Source organism: Acomys minous (genome assembly GCF_964271855.1).
Source record: "Acomys minous genome assembly, chromosome: 14".
In the NCBI taxonomy this organism is placed as follows: Eukaryota; Metazoa; Chordata; class Mammalia; order Rodentia; family Muridae; genus Acomys; species Acomys minous.
This window is the reverse complement of record NC_140496.1, coordinates 39421197-39442533: the sequence shown is the minus strand read 5'-3', so window position 1 is coordinate 39442533 and position 21337 is coordinate 39421197. Positions and strand designations below refer to the sequence as shown.

Sequence of the window (21337 nt, the reverse complement as noted above, 5' to 3'; positions counted from 1 at the left end):
TAGTGAGCTGAGCAGCCTTCAGTGTCATCAGAAATGGGTATGGCACACGTGTCTGCCTCTGATTTCCATGAAAAGCAAGAACTGTTTGAACCAAAAAATACCACAGTCTCATGTACAAATGAAGGACTCACCCGCCTTACACCAATCACAGGCCTTCTGTTTCCCCTTACTTGGGCAAAAAATGCCTGTAAGGTAAACTCATCTCAAATTCACCGAGGCTTACAGTGGTAAAATGTCTAGTGCAAGGTGTTTCACACAGGCCAGGCACAGGTCTCCTGGAGCTGGAGTTACCACTTTTGGGTAGCAAGCTGCAGTGGCTGCTGAGTAACTTCATCTGATATCTCAGTGCAGTATACACAGTAGCCAGTCCAATGTGAGGATAGCCCCACAGCTGGTGGCAGCCTTGGATGCCAGGAAGAGCTCTAAGAGCTGTGGGCACTAACAGTGAAGGCAGTATTCCTGCTGCAGCTTCCACACCGTACTGGCTTTGTTTTCTGGCTTTTTTTTTTTTAATGTGGGGGAGGTGGGAGGAGGATGTATGCTGTGTGTATGAAGGGAAGTCAGAGGACAGCTTGTGGAAGCTACTTCTTTCTTTTCACTATGTAGATCACAGGGATTGAATTCAGGCCATTATGCCTGGCAGCATCTCTGCCATCTCATTAGCCACTTATTCATTCATTTTAATGTAGCTACCTAGAGATGTGACTTGATGTCTTGTAGTTTTCATTTCTTAATGGCTAACATTGCATTTTTATGTGTCTGTTGGCAAACTGTTTCTTTGGAGAAATGTCTGTTTACACCTACCTTTCTACCTTTTTCCATTGTTGAATCATTCTTATGTATTCCTTTATATGATAGGATTCCTTTATCAAATGTATGACTTGCAAAAATATTCTTCCATTCTGTGGGTTTCTTTTATTTTCTTTTTACAAAGACTTGGCTTTTTAAAATTTTTTATCTCTATGAATGTTTTGCCTGCATGTGTGTTTGTGCACTGTGTGCATGCCTGGTGCCCATGGAGGTCAGAAGAGGGCATTCGATGTCCTGGAATTGGAGTTAAAGATGGCTGTGAGCAGCTGGGCGTGGTGGCGCACGCCTTTAATCCCAGTACTCGGGAGGCAGAGGCAGGTGGATCCGCTGTGAGTTCGGGGCCAGCCTGGTCTACAAAGTGAGCCCAGGACAGCCAAGGCTACACAGAGAGACCTTGTCTCGGGGGGGGGGGGGGCAGGGGATGGCTGTGAGCTACCACACGGGTGCTGGGAATTGTACCTTGGGTCCTCTGAAAGAGCAACAAGTTCTCTTGACCATCAGCCGTCTCTCCAGCCACATCTATTACTCTCTTAATACAAGTTACCTTTTTTGTACAAAAGATTACAATTTTGATTAAATTCAATTTGGTTTTTTTTTCACTTGTGTGTTTAGTATCATGTCTTAAGAAATTGCCAGCCATGCATGGTTCTGCACACCTTTCATCCCAGCACTCAGGAGGCAGAGGCAGCAGGTGGATTGGATCACCATGAGTTTGAGGCCAGCCTGGTCTACAAAGGGAGTCCAGTACAGCCAAGGCTACACAGAGAAACCCTGTTTTGAGGGGGGAAAAAAGAAGAAGAAGAAGAAGAAGAAGAAGAAGAAGAAGAAGAAGAAGAAGAAGAAGAAGAAGAAATAATTGCCAAATGTGGTGTTGTGTGAAGTATTTCCTTAGTGCTTTCTTCCCAGAATTTTAGGTTTTAAGTGTAGCTTTCTGGCACTATTTATTATTGCTTATGGTGGAAGGTAAGGGTATAGCCTTCTTCTTTTGTATGTGGAGATCCAGTTTCCTCAGTATCATTTGCATGGTCTACTGAACAGTGTTTTCTGACAAGTTTGAGTTATTTTTATTATGTTAATTGAGAATGCACAGAAATAGAAACTTCTTGTGCTTAAAGATGATTTAAAAATTTACAAATTGAAATTGTATAAGGAATTAATTTTATGGCATTTTATTCAAGTTGCCACTCACACTGAAACGTGGTGGTGTTGTGGTGATGTGGAAGTACAATTAGCTCCTGGCCACAGTGACAGGACCCTCATTCTTCTATCATGAAAGTTTGACACTTGCAGCAGTGTCATCTGCTCTTCAGTTGGCATGCATGTGCATGGATGGGTCACCGGGTCATGCTTTGATCTTGACTGTTAATAAAGACCAGTTAAAAGTCCTCTCACTTGGCCTTAGCGAGACAAGTAAGCAATGTATATGTGTTGAAAACACTGGGCAGCTCAAAAGAAAACACGGTTTGAGATTTCCTAGAGCACTCCTATGGACCAAGTGCTCTCCTCCTCTTTCTGTCTTGTGCTGCTTGTAGGGTTAATTTCCCCCAAGTTTTAGCAGTGAAGGGGGAGCCATTTACATCCAGCTTGGCAAAGGGAGCTTGTTTTGCTTTTCCCAGAGGAATTATTTATAGTGCAGCTTGCTCCCGTGCTCCCTTAGTGGCTGATAGTTAGGATGCTCTCCTCCATGCTGGTGACCTTGCCTCAGGTACACTGGAACCATAGCTTTTCTCATCCTTGTGTTTATGGCCTGTACCTTACTGCTTTTTCATTAAATACAACTAAATTCACAGCTAAATTCATAGCTGAGTTGTTCCTGTTTAAGGTGTGAGACTGCCAATTTGATTTTTGTTGTTGTTTTTTGTTTGTTTTTGTTTTTCGAGATGGTTTCTCTGTGTAGCCTTGGCTGACCTAGACTCGCTTTGTAGACCAGACTGGCCTCGAACTCACAGCAATCCGCCTGCCTCTGCCTTCCGAGTGCTGGGATTAAAAGCATGCGCCACCACGCCTGCTTTGCCAATTTGATTTTTACATATTGGAAATGAATGATGCTGAGATAAAACTGCTGAAGAAGGATTTGTGACGCTTGGTTATGGAGGCTCTTCACTTGTTCTGCTTGGAAGAGAAAGTCTGGCTTTTGTTTGTTTGTTTGTTTGTTTGTTGAGATAGCCCTGGCTGTCCTGGAACTCCCTCTGCAGACCAGGCTGGCCTCAAACTCGACAGAGATCCACCTGTCTCTGCCTCCCTAGTGCTGGCATTAGACAGTGTGAAGGCAAGGGACTGCAACAGGAGGCCTCCCCAGGCTTGGGAAGTGTTGGAGCAAGTTCTGCATTTCTAAATGGATTGGCTCCTATACAACACCCCAGATGAAAGCATTGCTTGTCTTGTATGCATAACAGGAAGCACAGTACTCTTGTCTGACTTTGGGATAGGATTCATTCAGTATGATAGAATGCAACATTTTTCTAAGTTTGTCTCAAGCAATAGTTAAGCAAATAGAATTTTTATAACACAAACCTTGAGTGTTTATGTGAAACAACGCATTATAGGCTGGGTGCAGTGGTGCATGCCTTTAATCCCAGCACTGGGGATGCAGAGGCAGGTGGACCTATGTGGGCTCAAGGCCAGCCTGGTCTCCACAGGAGTTCCAGAACAGCCAGGGCTCCACAATAGAGAGTAGGATGAGACCTAATTCCTCAGTAGTGTAAGCCCTGATTAGTTGTGTCCTGTCTCTAGGAGCTGTCTCTTTTTGTTTTGAGTTTTAGGGCTTGAGCCCAGGCCTCAAGCTAGGAAAGAGCTCTACACTGAACTACACGTCTAGTTCTTGGTGTTTGAGACAGGGCCTTTGAACTTACAATCTTCCTAGCTCAGCTTCCTGAGTGCCAGAATTAGAAGCATGTGCACCCTTTGCATGATAGGCTAGTTTATTCTAAAATGCTTTTAAAATTTGATGTATGCAAAACATTTTACCAATTTGACATTTTACTAATTTGTAAAATGTTTTAATTAAGAGTTTTTAAAAGATTTCTTATACGTGTGAGTGTTTTGCCTTGAGATCTCTGAAGATGAGAAGCGGTTGACTACTGGAGCTGGAGTTAAGCATGGTTGTGAACCACCATGTGGGGTGCTGGGAACAGAGCCTGGGTCCTCTGCAAGGGCAACAAGTGCTCTCCAGCACCCCCTTTATAGTTAAAGAACTGTATGTATATCTGTGTTCTTCACGTATGTTTGTGTATGTCTGGTGCTTGCAGAAGCCAGAATAGGGCATCAAATCCCTGGGAACAGGCTACAGACCATTGGAAGCTGCTATATTGGTCCTGAGACTTGAATCTGGGTCCTACGGAAGAGTGGCCAGTTTTCTTAACTAGTGAGTGAGCCATCTCGCTGGCCCTTATTTGACTTAATTAGTTAGTTAGTTAGTTAATTAATTAGAAGAAGAGTCTTACTATGTAGCTCTAGCTTGGAACTGCCTTTGAACTCACAGAAATCTGAAATCTGTCTGTCTCTACCTCCTGAATGCTGGGATTGAAGGTACATTCCACCATACCTGGCTTTAATTTGATTCTTTGGTTTTTTGAGTCATGGTTTCTCTCTCTGTGTAGCCTTGACTGTCCTGGACTCACTTTGTAGTCCAGGCTGGCCTCACAGAGATCCACCTGCCTCTGCCTCCTCTAGTGCTAGGATGACAGGCTTGCACCACGATGCCAAGCTGACTCTTTGTTGTTGTTTTGGTTTTTTCTTATGTATGAGTGCTCTGTCTCCATGTATACCTGCTGCCAGAAAAGGCCATGTGATCCCTTCATAGTTGGGAGCTTCCATGTGGTTGCTGGGAATTGAACTCAGGTCCTCTGGAAGGGCCGCCAGTGCTTTTAACTGCTGAGCCATCTCTCCAGCCCTGATTTGACTTTAACAGTGCATCAGAGTGGTATTAAGTACAGTTACTATGTTGTGTGGCAATTGCCACTATTTAAGTTACAGAACATTTTATCACCAAATAGAAATTCTGTCCCTTCCAACCCCTGGCAACAAAGAATCTGGAATCTGCTCTCTGTCTCTGTGGATTTCCTTGTTCATGTTTCCTGTAATACTGTGTAGGGGCTTTTGTGTGTTTAAGATTTATTGATGTTGTAGCATGTCTCACCACTTCATTCCTTTTTATATCTGTTGCATGGATATATCACATTTTACTAATCACAAGTTTTTTAGTTAATTATATTAAAAATGTATTAAACATATTGTGTTAGTCACTGTTCTGTTTCGTGAAGAGATATCATGACCATGGCAACTCTTTCAAAAGAAGACATTTAATTGTTAAGGACTTGATTGTCATAGTGGGATGTTATACATCAGGATCTGCAGGCAGTAGGGGGAGGGGGGGAGGAATGGGGGAAGAAGGGGGCGAGGGAGGGAGAGAGATTGAGATTGATTGAGATTGACTGACTGAGCGACTGAGCGACTGAACCTGGCTTGAAAATTTGAAACTCCAAAGCTCACCACAGTGACACACTTCCTCCAACAAGGCCACACCTCCTAATCCCTGTCAAGTAGTACCATTCCCTAATGACCAAGCATTCAAATATCTGAGCCTGTGGGTGGGGGCATTCCTCTTCAAACCATCATATATATGTGTGTGTATAAATATATTACAAAATTTAGTAATCTGTTAGAAAACATACAGTTTATGGTGTCACTATTGTCCATCTCCAGAAATTTTATCTTCCCCAACTGAAACTCTGTCAATTAAACACAGTGTATTTTCTTCACCATCTAGCCCACTAGCCCCACTGGCTACTGTGGACTATTATGTCTGTTAGTGAGATTTGACTGCTTTAGGGACCTCATAACAATAGGATCAAACAGTCTCCTTTTGAGTCCAGGAGATTTCACTTTGCATAACAATGCCCTCAAGGGTCATTCATCTTTCATCCTCCATACTAATAGCTACTACTAGTAAATTTAAATGCATCCTAAATTTTAATGTGTAAACTAAGTCTTAATGTATAACTGAGCAGCAGTTACACTAAACCCTTCAGGGAGGGTGGAGGACGTTGACTGTTGTCACTGTACCACTTCTGACAACTGCCAGTCTCTTCTTTAGCTTTTTTTCCCTCCCAAATATCAAGGCAGTGCAGGGAAAGGCACAATGTAACTTGGTCTGTCACATTACTTTTGAAGACATGGGACAGACTTACTCTTTATTGGGTCTGTGGTCTCTGTCTCAGCTGCTCCACTATGGTGTGCTGGGGACAAGCAGCTGCAACAGCATGGAAAGGGGCGGGTGGTATTGTATTCTAGAAAAATTATTCAAGTATTCTTTTTTTTCCCCCAAGGTTTCTCTGTGTAGCCTTGGCTGTCCTGGACTCGCTTTGTAGACCAGGCTGGCCTCAAACTCAGCGTGATCCGCCTGCCTCTGCCTCCCAAGTGCTGGGATTAAAGGTGTGTGCCACCATGCTCAACTTCAAGTATTCTTTAATTTGAATTATATATACTTTTTTAAAAATTATTTTTACTATTTTATGTGTATGAATGTTTTGCCTGTGTTTATGTCTGTGTACCACATTCATGCTTGGTTCTGAAGGAGGTGGTAAGCCTCTGTGTGGGTGCTAGGAGTTGAACTGGGTCCTTTGGGATAACAAGATGCTGTTAACCACTGATCCAGTTCTCCAGCCGAAGTTATGATGCTTTTCATGTGTCCCAGTATAAGTCTGATTTGTTTTCAACCATGTAAAAATGTAAAACCACTTTTAACTTACGGGCTGTATGACAATGCCTTTGTTTTGTTTTTTGGGTATGACTATAAAGATTAGTGAATGCTGGGAGTGGTGAGGAATGTGCTTTGTTAAAACGTATGGAAGTTCATTTTCTTATTAAAGCAAAGGGCACAGTACTTAAGTAGTCAAGCTGATGGCAAGAAGTGCTGAGTTCAGAATGGAAGGCCCTGGAATTTTAGTGAGATGTATATCTATAACAAAATTTAAGTGATTGGCCCAAAACCTGACACAGTGTTTTCCATCTTGCCTGCCATTAAATGCCTTATGGGACATAGGCGGTGGCGAGGAAGGACAAGGAGGATGTTTGGTCCCTACCATGCTACATGGTTGCTGTTTTGTCTTAGAGACATACTGTCATTGCTCTGTTTCTGAGTTTGCCCGTGAAGATCTGTGAGAGCTGAGGTGTGGGAGCCACATCAGCACTGAAAGTGTATGGAGTAGCCTCCTGGCTTTGTTCCCCACACACAGGAACTGAAAATAAAAGAAGGTGATGTCTTCTTGTTTCTGCTGTAATGGACACCAGAGACAGGGTTATTTACGAAGAACAGAGATTGTTTTCATTTAGCTCCAGCTGAGAAGCCCAAAGTCAAAGGGCCTGTGTGAGATTCCGAGCTACTTGCTTAACCCTCACTATAATTGTTCTTAGTGCCCCGTTCACAGCAGCTGAAGCACTTTCTAACCCATGGCTCCAGCCTCTCCCAGCCTCTGCTCATTACCTGCATCCAGAGGTGTTTGACCACCTGTCTGTATTGAGAGCAGCAACCCCATTCTCAGTGCCAGTAGGGTTTCTACAGAGGCAGAAACAATAGGGATGTAGACATAAAGACCAGCGATTAGGAAAATTAGCTTATGTGATTATGGAGGCCAAGAAATTCCACACCAGGCTGCCTAGAAGCTGGAGGTGTGGATCCTCTGGAACTGGAATTACAGATATCTATGAACCTCCAGATGGGTACTAGGAATTGAACTCACGTCCTCTGCAAGAGCAGCGAGTGCTGTTAACCACTGAGCCATCTTTCCAAGTTCCAGTTTATATCAGGATGTTAAAGGGTAGAGTATAAAACATGCAGCCATAGCCTGGAAAGAAAATCCAAGATTTAACACAGAAATGAATGTGAATGAGGGTTTATGTATAATGAGAGGTTTTGTGTGTGAATCACGATATTCAGACAAAAGGGAAAGAAACCGACAAACCTAAAAACAAACTAGAGGCATTTCCTGTGTGCTTAGCTTTGAGTGATACTTGCCTCAGGGACCCCAAAGGCCATTCAGGCGCCCTACTTCTGGTCTTTTGCTGATAGTAGTTGGCTCTTTTTGGTTTCTTTTCTCTTCCTTCCTTCCCTCCCTCCTTCCTTTCCTCCCTCCATCCCCTCCCTCTTTCTTTTGTTCTTTCCTTCCTTCCTTCTTTTTTGAGACAGGGTTTCTCTGTGTAGCCCTGGACTTACTCTGTAGACCAGACTGGTCTCGAATTCACAGAGGTCTGCCTGCCTGTGCCTCCCTGAGTGCTGGGATTACAGGTGTGTGCCACCGGGCCTGGCTGCAGTTGTTGGCGTTTAGGCTTCTGTTTTTATGACCTGTCTCTGGGCCACAACCAAAGGGTCTAAGACTGTTGCTGTCCAGAACCTCGAAGATTTTGTTGTATGGTCTTGAGAACATTTGGAAGCAGAACTGTCTCCCTCAGTAAAGTTTGGTAATAGAATTAAGGAGTAGGGGACTATACAAGGAACAATATATACTCAGTAGCTAAGAAAAAGATGATTATTCTGTATGGGGTGTTGGACACCTAGCTTCAAAAAAAGTTTCTGATCCTTTTATCTTCTATTAAACATTTACTGGGGAACGTTAAAAATACTTTTTTAAGTTTTTAATTGTACATTGCTGTGTGGTAGCTAGCATGTTAAAATTTTGCTCTTGTCTGGCAGGACTTGGACCACACCCTTGTCCAGTGTGTCCAAATGCGCTTACTACTCAGCAGATTGCCACTGAGCTGCCGCCTCAAATGTCTGCTTGTAGACTCTTAGGGCAGCCATAAAACACAAAGGAGCGATGCTGGCAGTTTGGAAGTGCTGAAGAGAAGATAAGCTGTAAAGTGCAAAGATAAAAACTACAGCAGATAGTGTTTACTGTTTGGGAATCAAACTAAGGGGCTTGCACATGCTGTACAGGCCTTCTGCTCAGCTGTATTTCAGCCTTGTAAGATTAAAAACATTTTTTCTTCAATAAGAATGTCTGCACTTGGGAGATAGAGGCAGGCAGACCTTGTAAATTCAAGCCAGAGCTACATAATAGAAAAACTCTGTCTCACAAACTTAACAGCCTCGCATCGGTGCTGCACACCTTTAATTCCAGCACTCAGAAGGCAGAGGCAGGCGGATCTCTTTAAATCTGAGTCTACACAGTGAGTTCCATGACAGCCAGGGCTGTTTCACAGAAAAACACTGTCTTGGATAACCAAACAAAACAAAGCAAAAAGGAGTGTCTCCTGGCTACCCTTAAATGAATTTAAGACTCCTCTTCGTCTGCCTCCTGAATTTTGGGAATTGTAGGTGTGTGCCACCGTGCCCAGCTAAGTAAAGAAGTTGAGAAAGAGAGAAAGAAGAAAAAAACCCCACTGTATTCACTCAACCTGTGGTACCATAATTATTATATTTTAATCTTTCAAATCTTTATAAATTATCATGGATGTATGTGTCTAGATGAAATTTGGCATATGCACCTCTATGGTTCCAGGTATCTGCTGGGTTCTTGGAATGGATCCATTGATGGAGCATACTACTGTATCTCCCTGTCTTTCACAATAATCACAAATAAGTGTTAGGTTTGTTTGTTTGTTTGTTTGTTTTTAAAGAAGAAGAAGAAGAAGAGCCGGGCGGTGGTGGCGCACGCGTTTAATCCCAGCACTCGGGAGGCAGAGGCAGGTAGATCATGTGAGTTCGAGTCCAGGACAGCCAAGGCTACACAGAGAAACTCTGTCTCGAAAAACTTAAAAAAATAAAAAAGTAAAAAAAACGAGCCGGGCTGTGGTAGCGCACGCCTGTAATCCCAGCACTCGGAGGCAGAGGCAGGCGGATCGCTGTGAGTTCCAGGCCAGCCTGGTTTACAAAGCGAGTCCAGGACACCCAAGGTTACACAGAGAAACCCTGTCTCAAAAAAAAAAAAAAAAAGTAAATAAATAAAAAGAAGAAGAAGAATTGGAAGAAAATATAGATTTTTTTTCCTGTAGAATTTATGTTTAGTTTTATCAAGTTTGTAGCAAATTTGAGTGGAATGTGAGAGATTTCCTGTATAAGCCTGAGTCACTATCATGACATTCCACCCCAGAGTGGCTGTTTGTTCAGTTAGTGGCTCTTCATTGACATGTTGTTAGCAAGTGGTCTGCAGTGTGTATCAGTAGTTACTGGGAATTTCTCACATCCTATGGAATGATAGATCCACTTTACATTATCGTATAGAATTGTTTCATTGCCCAAAAATGCTTTGCTCTGTCTTTCATCACTTGGTAGCCACTGATCCTTCTTTACCTGTCTTCAGTTTGACTTTTCCCAAGATGTTTATAGAATTATATAGTTTGCAGCCTTTAAATTTGGCTTCTTTCACTCAGCAGCCAGCATTTAAGACCCCTCCGCATTTTTCCTGGCTTGGTAGCTCTCTTCTTTCTAGTACTGTGCAGTAGTCCTTTGTATGGACACACTAGACTGTAGTTTCATCTTCTGAAGTCCATGTTGGCTGCTTCCAGGTTTGAGCAGCCATGACAAACCTCCTCTGTATGTCCTGGTGTAGGCTTTTGGGAGCATGCTTTTAGCTCCTTGGCATTGCTGGATTATATGCTGCGAGCATGGTTACTTATTTCATCAGAATTAATTAATTAATTAATTCATGGATAGGTTCTCACTGTGTAGCCCTAGCCTGGAACTCACAGAGATTTCTTGGCCTTCAGTGGGATTAAAGGAATGCACCACCACTAGCTTGTGTCTTATCTTCTCATTCTCTCTTTAAAAATTTCCCCCTTTTTACATTCTCAAATATTTTTCCTATTCCATTTTTTTTTCTTCCCAAAAACCTTTGAAACAAACAAAAAACAAAAAGATAAAAACACAGATTATGGGGCTGGAGCAATGGCTTAGTGGTTAAGAAGACTGGCTGCTTCCAGAGGGCCAGCACCACATATCACCTTAAAACTGTCTATAACTTCAGTCCCAAGAGATCTGAAACCCTCTTCTGGCCTCTGAGTATACTACATGCACATGATGCACAAACATGCAGGCAACACACACACACAGCACACTAATAATAATAATAATAATAATAATAATAATAATAATAATAATAATAATATGCACAGACATGCAGGCAAAATATAAACAAGAGCAGCAACAACACAGATTGAGGGTAGTGACCTGGTGATTGGGATCAGACCTGTATACACATTAAATTATGCCTGTACTGAATTGTCTTTTGAAGTTAACTGTCTGTTAATAGTGATAGCTTATTTCCTGAGGGTTTGCTTTGTGCTTGGTAACAGTAAACCTTGAGAGATACAGGTAGAAGCTGCCCAAGATCTGCACTCTTGCTCTCCTCGCTGTGCAGGTGGGAATGAGGCTAGCTGTGTAAAGCTCAGGCTTTTTAAATTGCCACTTTAAGAATGAAAGAGAGGGTGGCTCTACATGCATTTGGCTGGTTTTGAGCAGAGGAATTTGGTAAGCTGTCAGATCAGTGTGTGAAGAAAGGTGGACCTGGGAAGTGCTGGGGACAGCTGGGAACTGGGAGTAAGATGAGCTTTGGTTCTGGTCCTGTGGCATTTGAGGTGACAGCCTGGCAGAGTATCTAGCTGGTAGCTGGAATGCCTGACCTGGCTAAACACGTTTCTGTTTCTACCATGAATTCTGGAGCCTTCCGGAGTCACTCATATTGCTTTGTGATTTTGTAGGGGCTGATGCTCGTTTCTCATAGTCTTGGTATATTTGAGAAAGATTAAATGGTATGGAAAGCTGTAAGTCCTGACCTCAGCTGTCAGATCCACTCTGGAGGAAAATACTTCCTCCCGCCCCCTCCCCCCCTGCAGTTGTAGTGATTTTAGACGTTTGTCTCAAATTTGAGTATGTAATGCTGAAACCAGCAGACAGTTAGTGAGCACGCATGAAGCCGACCATGACTACTTAGTGGGGTCTGTACCAGTGTACTGTCAGTGAAGCCTGGGCTTGGGGTCCTCCTTGCTCCCCCCTCCCCTGTGGCCTGGCTGCCCACCATATGACTATAGAATCCCCTCTTCAATTGCTCAGGCGTCCCTGTCACACAGGTATAAGCTTTTGGTCTACAAGGTTAAGGTTATTACAGTAATTTGATTTTACTTTTGTGTTTTCACTAGTAGATATATTTACTTGTTACAAAGATTTAGTTTTAAAAATACACAATGCTGTTGACATGTACATTTTAAAAATGGGTCATGTAAATGAATACACTTGAAAACAATAAATCTCTTTCTCCCAGGTCACTGTATGAATTTGATCACTGTTAATAATAAGTTACAGATTGTTAAAAATATTTATTTATTTAATGTATGAGTGCTCTATCACATGTACACCTGCAGGCCAAAAGAGGGCATCAAATCACATTATAGATGGTTGTGAGCCACCATGTAGTTCCTGGGAATTGAACTTAGGACCTTTGGAAGAGCAGCCAGTGCCCTTAACCATTTCTCCAGGCCCAAGTTACAGATCTTGCTTTGTGAGAACAAGGAAATGTATACATATCCAAGAGAAGCATGCGCACATGCACATACATGTATCCTATGGGAAACTATGGAGAAGACAACAAATCTAATGACCGTTATGTTACCTGGTGGACCGTGGTCCTTGTTACAAGAGCAACAAACAGGTGCATGCTGATGATTGAAATCTTTCTGGATTCTATTATGGACTCTAAATTTTTAGCATTTCCTGACCATGAGTGCTACACTGGGCATCCTTGTACTCATGCCCTTTACCCTTGTGGAATATTTCTGAAGGATAGGAGTAGGGAGTTTGGAAATTATATGAACCTCAAATTTGATAATGCATACACCTGCAGTATGTATGCTTTTCCCATATGTCCTTTTCAAAAGTGTATGCTCTTAGTTACACTAAGACTTAATTAAGAATTACTAACAGTTCTTGGGTAGATATGGTCAGTGCTTTGGTGTAGCATGAGATCCTTCTATTCAGAATGGTGGTTGTACCAGCCCTTGCTTCATCTCAGTATTTGCATATCCCGTGCCTCTATAAGAAGAGTGGGGCGGGAGGTGAAGCTAGGCGTGGTGGCCCGCGCCTTTAATCCCAGCACTTGGGAGGCAGAGGCCAGTGGATCACTGTGAGTTCGAGGCCAGCCTGGTCTACAAAGTGAGTCCAGGACAGCCAAGGCTACACAGAGAAACCCTGTCTCAAAACGCACCTCCCCTCTCCCCCAAAAAAGAATTTTGCTTGTTTTAACTTTTAGAAGGAAAATACTGTTACCCAAATGGAGGACACGTGTGTAGAACAATCAAATCCAACTTCTCCTGTCCTCTGAAAACACAGACCACCTTTGTGTTCAAATGTGTAAGGGTTTCCAATCTGCACCAGGCAACGCTACCAGTTCTGTAGCGGACCCCAGCTGGGTGTCCTCCACTCTAGTTGATGCTGACACTACTTACCAGGGATAGCAACAGAGCTTCTATCACTGGTGGCCCCAGCCCATTTGCAAGCCCCAGATTGTTAGCTGTGAACTAGTGGTCTTGTGACCACTTCCTTAGGGGGTAGTGTGCTAGAGCTGCTTCCAGAACTCAAAAACGCATTTACTAGATTATCTTATAGAAGCTGCTTTAAAGGATAAGTGGCCAGATGCAGTTGGGTGCCCCCTTCCTGGTTCTTGCTCACTTTGTGGGACGCTCCAGCAGGTTCGATCTGTAAGTTCTGCCAGACTCAGGCCTTTTGGGGCAGGGGTGGAAGGTTTATCCTGTAGGCATGATCAACTCAGCTCTTCTTTCTGGTGTCTGCCTGGCAGGGTAAACACGAAGCCCTGAGCCTCCTGTCTTCCCTGGTCTTCACAGTGAATGCCCTCATCGTGATGCTGCCCAGGGGCTGTCCACCATCAGCCAGTCATCAGTGTACAGAAAAGCATGTAATACTTTGAGGATTCCAAATATTATAAGGTTGTAGTTTGGGAAGCAGGGACAGAGACCAAATACGTAATTCTCATAGTCAGGGCAGTGTCATATAGCACAGTCTCAGTCACAGAGCTCAGCTCTCAAGAGCTGTAATTTATAATTTCATCTAAGGAGCTGTAGTACTGGGCATGTGGTATTCTGCAGAGCTTCCTCATGTTACTGTGATCAAGACCCGGGAGAAACTGTTTTCTCTGCATAGTTAGAGGGTTCCAGAGGCATGCAATTGCATTGCCATGTGAAAGAAAGCCTACAGAACTTTGTTGGCTCTGCCCTAACGTCTGTCATCATGGCATCAAGCTTGGTACCAAACCAAGGATGGGCACATCAGAGACAGAATTAGTCACTACAGTACCTAATCAGGAAGCACTTAGATTCGTGAGATTCTGTGCTAGCAAAGTCATACAGGCTAAGGAGCCTCTCAGAAGTACTGGAAAGTCTGCTGTGAAAGCTTATGAAAAATGTGCTCAGATTTAGTGCCGTATGCATCATGCGTGTCACTAGTTGCATAGAAAAGGGCAGGGTTCTGCTTGGCGTGAGTAAGAGGACCCTACCAGACCTGAGATGGGTCTCCTTTTCTTATTGTTCAAGGACATTTTGCTTTCATAGTGTGGCCTCCTACTTTCCTGTATTCCTCATCCTCTCTTCCAGTGTGACAGATACACATCAGTAAGAGAAATGCAGATGGGTGTGTTGACACATGACTATAATCTCAGCACTTGGGAAGGTAAGACAGGCCCACCTGAGCTGCGTAGCAAGACCCTGTTTAAAAAGCAAAACTGGCAGGGAATGTAGCTTAGTGGTAGAGCTCTTGCCTAGCATGCATAGGGGCTTGGGTTCTCCTAGCAATTTAAGAAATTAAATAAATACAGTAACTACTGGGAACAGAAGGGAGACATTAGTTCATGGAATATTAAGTACTTGCATAGTCCTTTGTAGTGCTGGGGATCCAGTCCAGTCCCTGTCTATCACACGCTAGGCAAATACTTCACCATTAAATTGCAGCCTGTGTCCTTAGGGGAAATCCTGTCTTTAGTAGAATCCTGAATAACTTCCTTTCAAATTAATGTGTTGGCAGAAAGCCCAGGAGGATCCCAGCACTGAATGTGAATTTTAGAATCTTCTCTACCTTTTCACTGTGCTCAGAAATCCATTTTGTAGGGTCTTTGCGTCATGATTGTTTAGTTTGTTTTCATGTGTAGTAACAGGGACCTATGGTCCCTGTCTGTGGTGCAGCAGTGCAGAACAGACTACTAGCACTCTACAAAACCCGTTTTGATGAGGATTTCCTCTGTGTTCTTGGCTGGAGATAGCTCAGGGTGAGGCGTGGCTTGACAAGCCCTGTTCATCCTATACCTTGGCATACACACTCAGGAGTGTTTAGAGAACACACTCTTTTTGGCTGGTGTCTTCTGACTTGGTCTTAAACTGGCAGGTGGGCTCAATATTTCTGCCTGCAGAAACTGCATAAGGGAGCCTTTATAGGGTAGATGAAGTCAAATTTTCAGGGGTCCCCTCCCTCCCCCTCCCCCCCAGCTAGGATGCTGGTATTCTGCAGAGAACTGCTTTGGCACTTTGAGCTGCAGATAAATTCTCACAGTCCATAGCAGACTGAAGTGAGCCGAGGAGCAGCTTGTGTGCCCTGCTGTTGATCTCTGGGCAGGTCTGTGTGGAGGAGCAGTGCGAGCTCTCCTTCTTCAAGGCTGCTTTCTTCTAGTTGCCGTCTGTAAGTAGTTGACGTGGGCAACCTACAGAAACCCATGACCCTGAAAGAATCTGGGTCATGTGAAGGCCTGCAGAAACATGCCAAGGAACACTGGCTCCTTGAATAACTTTCTAGGTCCCTCAGAAGAGCTGGGAGTTTTCAGGTTTTATCACCTTTGGTTGCGTGTGATTCAGGATGAGTTCTCTTCTACCATGTAGATCCTACAGTTTGAACTTGGGAACCCAAGTTGTCAGTGCCACTACCTGCGAGTCTCTGCCTTTTTTTTTTTTTCCTTTTTTTTTTTTTTTTTTTTTTTGAGACAGGGTTTCTCTGTGTAGTCTTGGCTGTCCTGGACTCACTTTGTAAACCAGGCTGGCCTCCAACTCACAGCGACCCGCCTGCCTCTGCCTCCCAAGTGCTGGGATTAAAGGCAGACGCCACCACCGCCTGGCTCTTTGCTTAATTTTTTAGACATGTTTTCACTCTGTAGTCCTGGCTCGCTCCAGGCTGGCCTCAAACTTAAAAGAGATCCACCTTCCTCAGCCTTGGGACCCTGTGAGTTTTCAGATCCAGACATTACTCAGTATTACATGGCGCATGGGCAAATGTGATCATGTTTATTATTCTTTCTGGCCTACATGGCTCCTGGTTGGCAGTCTGTCCTGCACATGAGCAAATGGCTAGGGAGCATCAAGTACTAGAGTCACATACATGTCCAGGAGACATAACTGCTCTCAGGCAGTGTCTGAGCTAGAACTCAAAAGCTTTGGCTTTGTATCTTTTTTAGGCATCAAAAGAGGCAAGAGCAGTAGGTTAATTGCTCAATTGATCACATTTTTAAAAAGTCATCAGTGTTCCATGAAGTAAAAGTTGCAGACAGTGAAGGTTTCCCTTCCTCAAAGCCAGTTTTGGTTCACTTAAATTTCTATCTTCCTGCTCTGGAGCTAATGAGCTTTCTTTTTGTTGTTGTTGTTGTTGTTGTTTGTTATGTTTTGTTTTTCGAGACAGGGTTTCTCTGTGTAGCCTTGGCTGTCCTGGGCTCACTTTGTAGACCAGGCTGCACTCGAACTCACAGAGACCTGCCTGCCTCTGCCTCCCTGAGTGCTGGGATTACAGGTGTGTGTTACTGGGCCCAGCGCCAGTGAGCCACCTCCTGAGGGTACCCCAGGTTTCTTCCACCTTCTCAATCCCAGGGAAGGCTGAGTGGGTGCTTCTCAGGTTTCTTTCCACTTCCTCTCTCCAAGATAACTCTCCAGGGTCTCAGAAGGTGAACACAAGTAGTGCTGCTCTCATACCATCTTTGTCCTCTGGTCCTGGCCAGCCCTCCTTCACCCTCAGCCAGGCGTCTATGCATGTACAGTGTTGCTGGAGCTCCTTCTTGTCCTACCACAAACCCTAGGTATTCCCTGTGGTGTGTCTTTTCTAGGCCTTGCCCCTCTGTCCATCTCTGATACAGTTGCCAGTTTGATCTTTTTAAATACATGTTGCAGTCAAGGTCTCCCCAACCCTCCTTATTCCCACAGAGGAAAGCTTGAACTTAATTTCCCTTCCCTTTTCTTTCTTTTCCATCTCTTTTTCTTTCTCTTCCCTTTCCCATTCCTTTCTTCTTTTTTCCCTTTCATTTTTCTTGTGGTTCTTAGGGGTGAACTCAGTCCATTGAACATGCCAGGGGCATGCTCTACCGCCGAGCCATAGCTCAGCCCAGCCTGAACTTCTTAGCTTGCTGTTCACATTTGTTGTTCTCCTGAGCCCATCTTCCCCTTCAGATGCACCTCCGTATTCCCTTCCAGATGTGCCTGTCTATTGACTGTGCTTAGGTTTCATGCCTGTACACTCAGCCTTTGGAAGCCTGCAGCTCCTTCTCAGAGCCCTTGTCTGCCATCTGTTCTTCTCAGGGCATTGCTGGTGTTCACTGACCAGCTTGCTATGTTCTGCTCCTTGTGGAGAGATGGGATGGTCCGAAAGCTGCCTGGGTTCCCTGGGCTCAGGGTCTGCCTTCCTTCTTTGGGGCTGCAGAGTCTGAGACCAGGTCTGCACGACTTCATTTTTATTTAAAAAGAAAAAGGAAGGGGGAAAATCACCACTGCTAAGTTGTGGACTACACAGGGAATTTCTTGCTCTTAATTAAATTCTGTATATTACCATTTTAACTTGTATGAATTGTAATATTAAAATGAGGGTAAAAATCTGTAAGTATAAGGCTATTAGCTGAATTATGAGACTTTTTTAAAAAGATTATTTATAAGATTATTCAAGAAACTGACTCTTTAGTGGATTGGCCTTGCTCATATTTGCTTTCTGCTTTTTTCTTCAGTCTGCATGAAGAAATCAGTGATTTTTATGAGTACATGTCTCCCAGACCCGAGGAGGAGAAGATGCGGATGGAGGTGGTGAGCAGGATCGAGAGTGTGATTAAGGAGCTCTGGCCCAGTGCTGACGTGAGTACTTGTCCTGGACCTGGGCGTCAGGCAAAGTCAGGCTCATAGAGAGGCCTCGCTCACTGTAAGTGCTTCTCTGGAGGCAGCCTCCTTTCTTTTGTTTCTTTTTTTATTTTATTTTGCAGCAGGGTCTCACTGTGCTGTGCCCCTGGCTAGCCTTGAACTCACAGCAGTACCCTCCTTCTGCTTTCCAGACATAGGCCATGCCCAGCTTTGGTCAAATTACATTTTAAAGGCACAATTTTCTGGAACCTTTACACTTTGGGGCCTGGTGATTACTTCGGCCTTATCCAAAACTTGTTCCTCTCACTTCTGAGTAGCACCTACTAAAAGTGGGCAAAATTCAGGACCCTTAGTGTAACGAAAAGGTATCACTTCTTTACAGTAGTTTCTTATTGAATGAGATTTTCTAGGCCCCATTTTTGTTTTTATTCTAGCCTGTCAGTGTAAACAGTACAGTTTGCTTATAACTGAAGGTGTTTCTTTTGCTGCTTGAAGTAGACTGTCTCAGGCAAATGCAGACGAGCGTGTGCCTCTTCACTGGAGGCCACTCTTTGTTCTCCTGGCCAACTTCTTTTGATCCCCCAGTCAGTGAACAAAATATTTGCCTGGGTCTCCACTTGTCTTTATCTCTCATTATTGGCATTCGTACTTCACTTTTTAGGGTCTATTTGAAAGTTTGTTCTAGAATCCTATCTTTTCAAAGAGTAACATTACTTTGTGTGGATAGTATTAGACCCTCGCCAGGTTATATAAGGGAAGCCAGGGAGAGTTTTATCCATTTGGCAAAAGAAAAAAGTTCAAATGTGATGCTTCAGGTAAAGAATAGACAGGAGGAGCTGGGTGTGGTGGTGCACACCTGTAATCCCAGTACTCGGGAGGCAGAGGCAGGCAGATGGGTGTGAGTTTGAGGCTAGCCTGGTCTACAAAGCGAGTCCAGGACAATCAAGGCTACACAGAGAAACCCTGTCTTGAACCTCCCTCCGCCCCCAAAAAATGACTAGACAGGAGGGTGTGGGTGTTCAGTGAGCAGCTGCTCTGCACTACACTGTGATCTCTCCCCTCCCCAGCTGGTTGTGTTCCCTGGGGCAGAGAGAGAGGGTTCTGACTGGCATGAGTTGGTAAGCGCTGCTGACATCTAGTGGCTAGAAAGGGAGGCTGCTAAAGACGTAGTGAACAACACAGCCCCTCCAGCAAGGAATGGTCTGCCCCAGGTTAGGATGCCCTGGTCTTTTAGCCTCCATCTTTGTGAGGTAGGCAATTGTGCTCTTACAAATAGAAAAAAAGGATGTGGCTAGGTCTTTTCACCACAGTGGTTTAGTATTATCCTAGACTGGCCTTAGAGACACATAAAATTGCCTGGGTGCCACAGTTCTCTCCAGGATGTAAGGATCTTATACAGGCTGCTCCTCATACTCTTGTTGCGCTGATCAACACACCAACACATTGCCGGCAGCTAAAACGTTCTGTTTGAGAGAGGACTCCTGCAGGAAGCATCCTTGTTTTGTAAGGGAATGCTAGCCTCTGGAGCATAGCTTTAGAAACTTCTTTTTTTTGTTTGTTTTTTTTTTTTTGTTTGTTTGTTTGTTTTGAGTCAGGGTTTCTCTGTGTGGCCTTTACTGTCCTGGACTCACTTTGTAGACCAGGCTGGCCTCGAACTCACAGGGATCTACCGGCCTCTGCCTCCCGAGTGCTAAAAGGCATGCGCCACCACCGCCTAGCTTTTTTTTTTTTTTTTTTGAGACAGCATTTCTCTGTGTCACCCTGGTTGTCCTGGACTCACTCTATAGACCAGGCTGGCCTGGAACTCAGAGATCTGCCTGCCTTTGTCTCAAGGACTGGGATTACAGCTTTTCATTTATTATTAAGTGTATAATGTGTACGTGTATATATGTATATGTAGGCATGTGTGTGGATGTTAGGACAGTTTTATAGTCAGTTGTCTTTTACATGGGATCTGGGGGTCAGGCTTGCATATCAAGCATCTCTCCTTTTGTTTGTTTTTGTTTTGTTTTTTCAAGACAGGGTTTCTCTGTAGCCTTGGCTACACTGTACTTTGTAGACCAGGCTGGCCTTGAACTCGCAGTGATCCACCTGCCTCTCTGCCTCCCTGAGTGCTGAGATTACAGGTGTGCACCACCATGCCAGCCATTTGAGCATCTTTAACTGCTGAGCCATCTTGATGGTCTCGAGGTCTCTGTTTAGACTGTAGACTATGTTCTGAGTGAATGCCTGTGAGGCATGGTATCCCCACTTTAGGAAAGCCTTGTATTGGCAGCTGGGGAGCTCCTACAGTTCTAAAACACCAGTAGACGGCAGAAAGAACATGTATTTCTCTATAGGCACCTTAATGTGATTTTTTTTCCCTTCCTTGTTGCAGGTCCAGATATTTGGAAGTTTTAAAACTGGCCTGTATTTACCCACTAGGTTAGTATATTTATGGAACTTTGAAGGGGTTGATGTATGCTTTGGCTGTTGAATGTGCCTGAGCAGAAATGGGGCTTTGTTTGTTTGCTTATTGTTTTTGAGGCAGAGTCTCTTTATGGAGTCCTGGTTGTCCTGAAGCGTTGTTAGACCAGCTGTCATAATTTAGATATGGAAAAGGCACAAAAGTAATGAGATTGGAAGTGAGTATGTGTATTTACACATTGGGAGCAGGCCTAAAGTTTAATACCAGAAAGCTTTATGAAAAAAAGTTCATTGATACTTGAAACGTTGTCTCGTGTCCTGGGGCCTGCATTTTGTGAAGTAGCTGAGGGTATGAGGTTGCTAAAATCAACACCCCCACTTCTCCCTCTGCTTCCCTTTTGAAACTCATTGCCATCAGCACATTGATCTTCTGAGGTAGAGAAGGAAATGGGTTCTCATTGCACTGACTTGAAGTTCATAAGGGTGGTTGTCAGCTAAGATGGAGACTTGACTAGCGCTTCTTAAACCTTGTCACATGTGTTACCACAATGCAGTGACATCGACCTTGTGGTGTTTGGGAAGTGGGAGAACCTGCCTCTCTGGACCCTGGAAGAAGCCCTTCGGAAACACAAGGTCGCTGACGAGGACTCTGTGAAGGTCCTAGACAAGGCGACAGTAAGTTTTTACCATCGTGTCTTTCTCAGCTTTGTGACCTGCATGGAAAACTTGGGCTCTCATCTTGCTTAGGATAGTTGCCATGTGACTCGGTGAATCACTTGTGAACGTCACAGTGACAGCATAAAGACTGTTACTGGTGAACCAAGATAACTTGCCCTGGCTATACATTTCTTTAGGAAAAAATAGCCAGTTTTTTCATGCATAATACTATCAAGACTTCAGTATAAAAATATTTAAGTAAAAAAACAGATTCCTAGCTGGGCAGGGGTGGCACACGCCTTTAATCCTAGCACTCGAGAGGCAGAAGCAGGTGGATCTCTGAGTTTGAGACCAGCCTGGTCTACAAACTGAG

At 44.0% G+C, this 21337-nt stretch overlaps 1 protein-coding gene across 5 annotated transcripts in view; it reads left to right on the top strand.

Moving 5' to 3' along the window:
* The window catches only part of TENT4B (terminal nucleotidyltransferase 4B), a 63898-nt gene that overhangs the window by 26086 nt on the left and 16475 nt on the right, over positions 1-21337 (top strand). For all 5 annotated transcript variants that reach the window (XM_084757153.1, XM_084757156.1, XM_084757155.1 and 2 more), the window contains 3 exons: positions 17775-17898; positions 20279-20325; positions 20862-20982. In XM_084757153.1, the coding sequence (XP_084613279.1) occupies positions 17775-17898; positions 20279-20325; positions 20862-20982 (292 nt within the window). The remainder of the gene's footprint in view (positions 1-17774; positions 17899-20278; positions 20326-20861; positions 20983-21337) is intronic.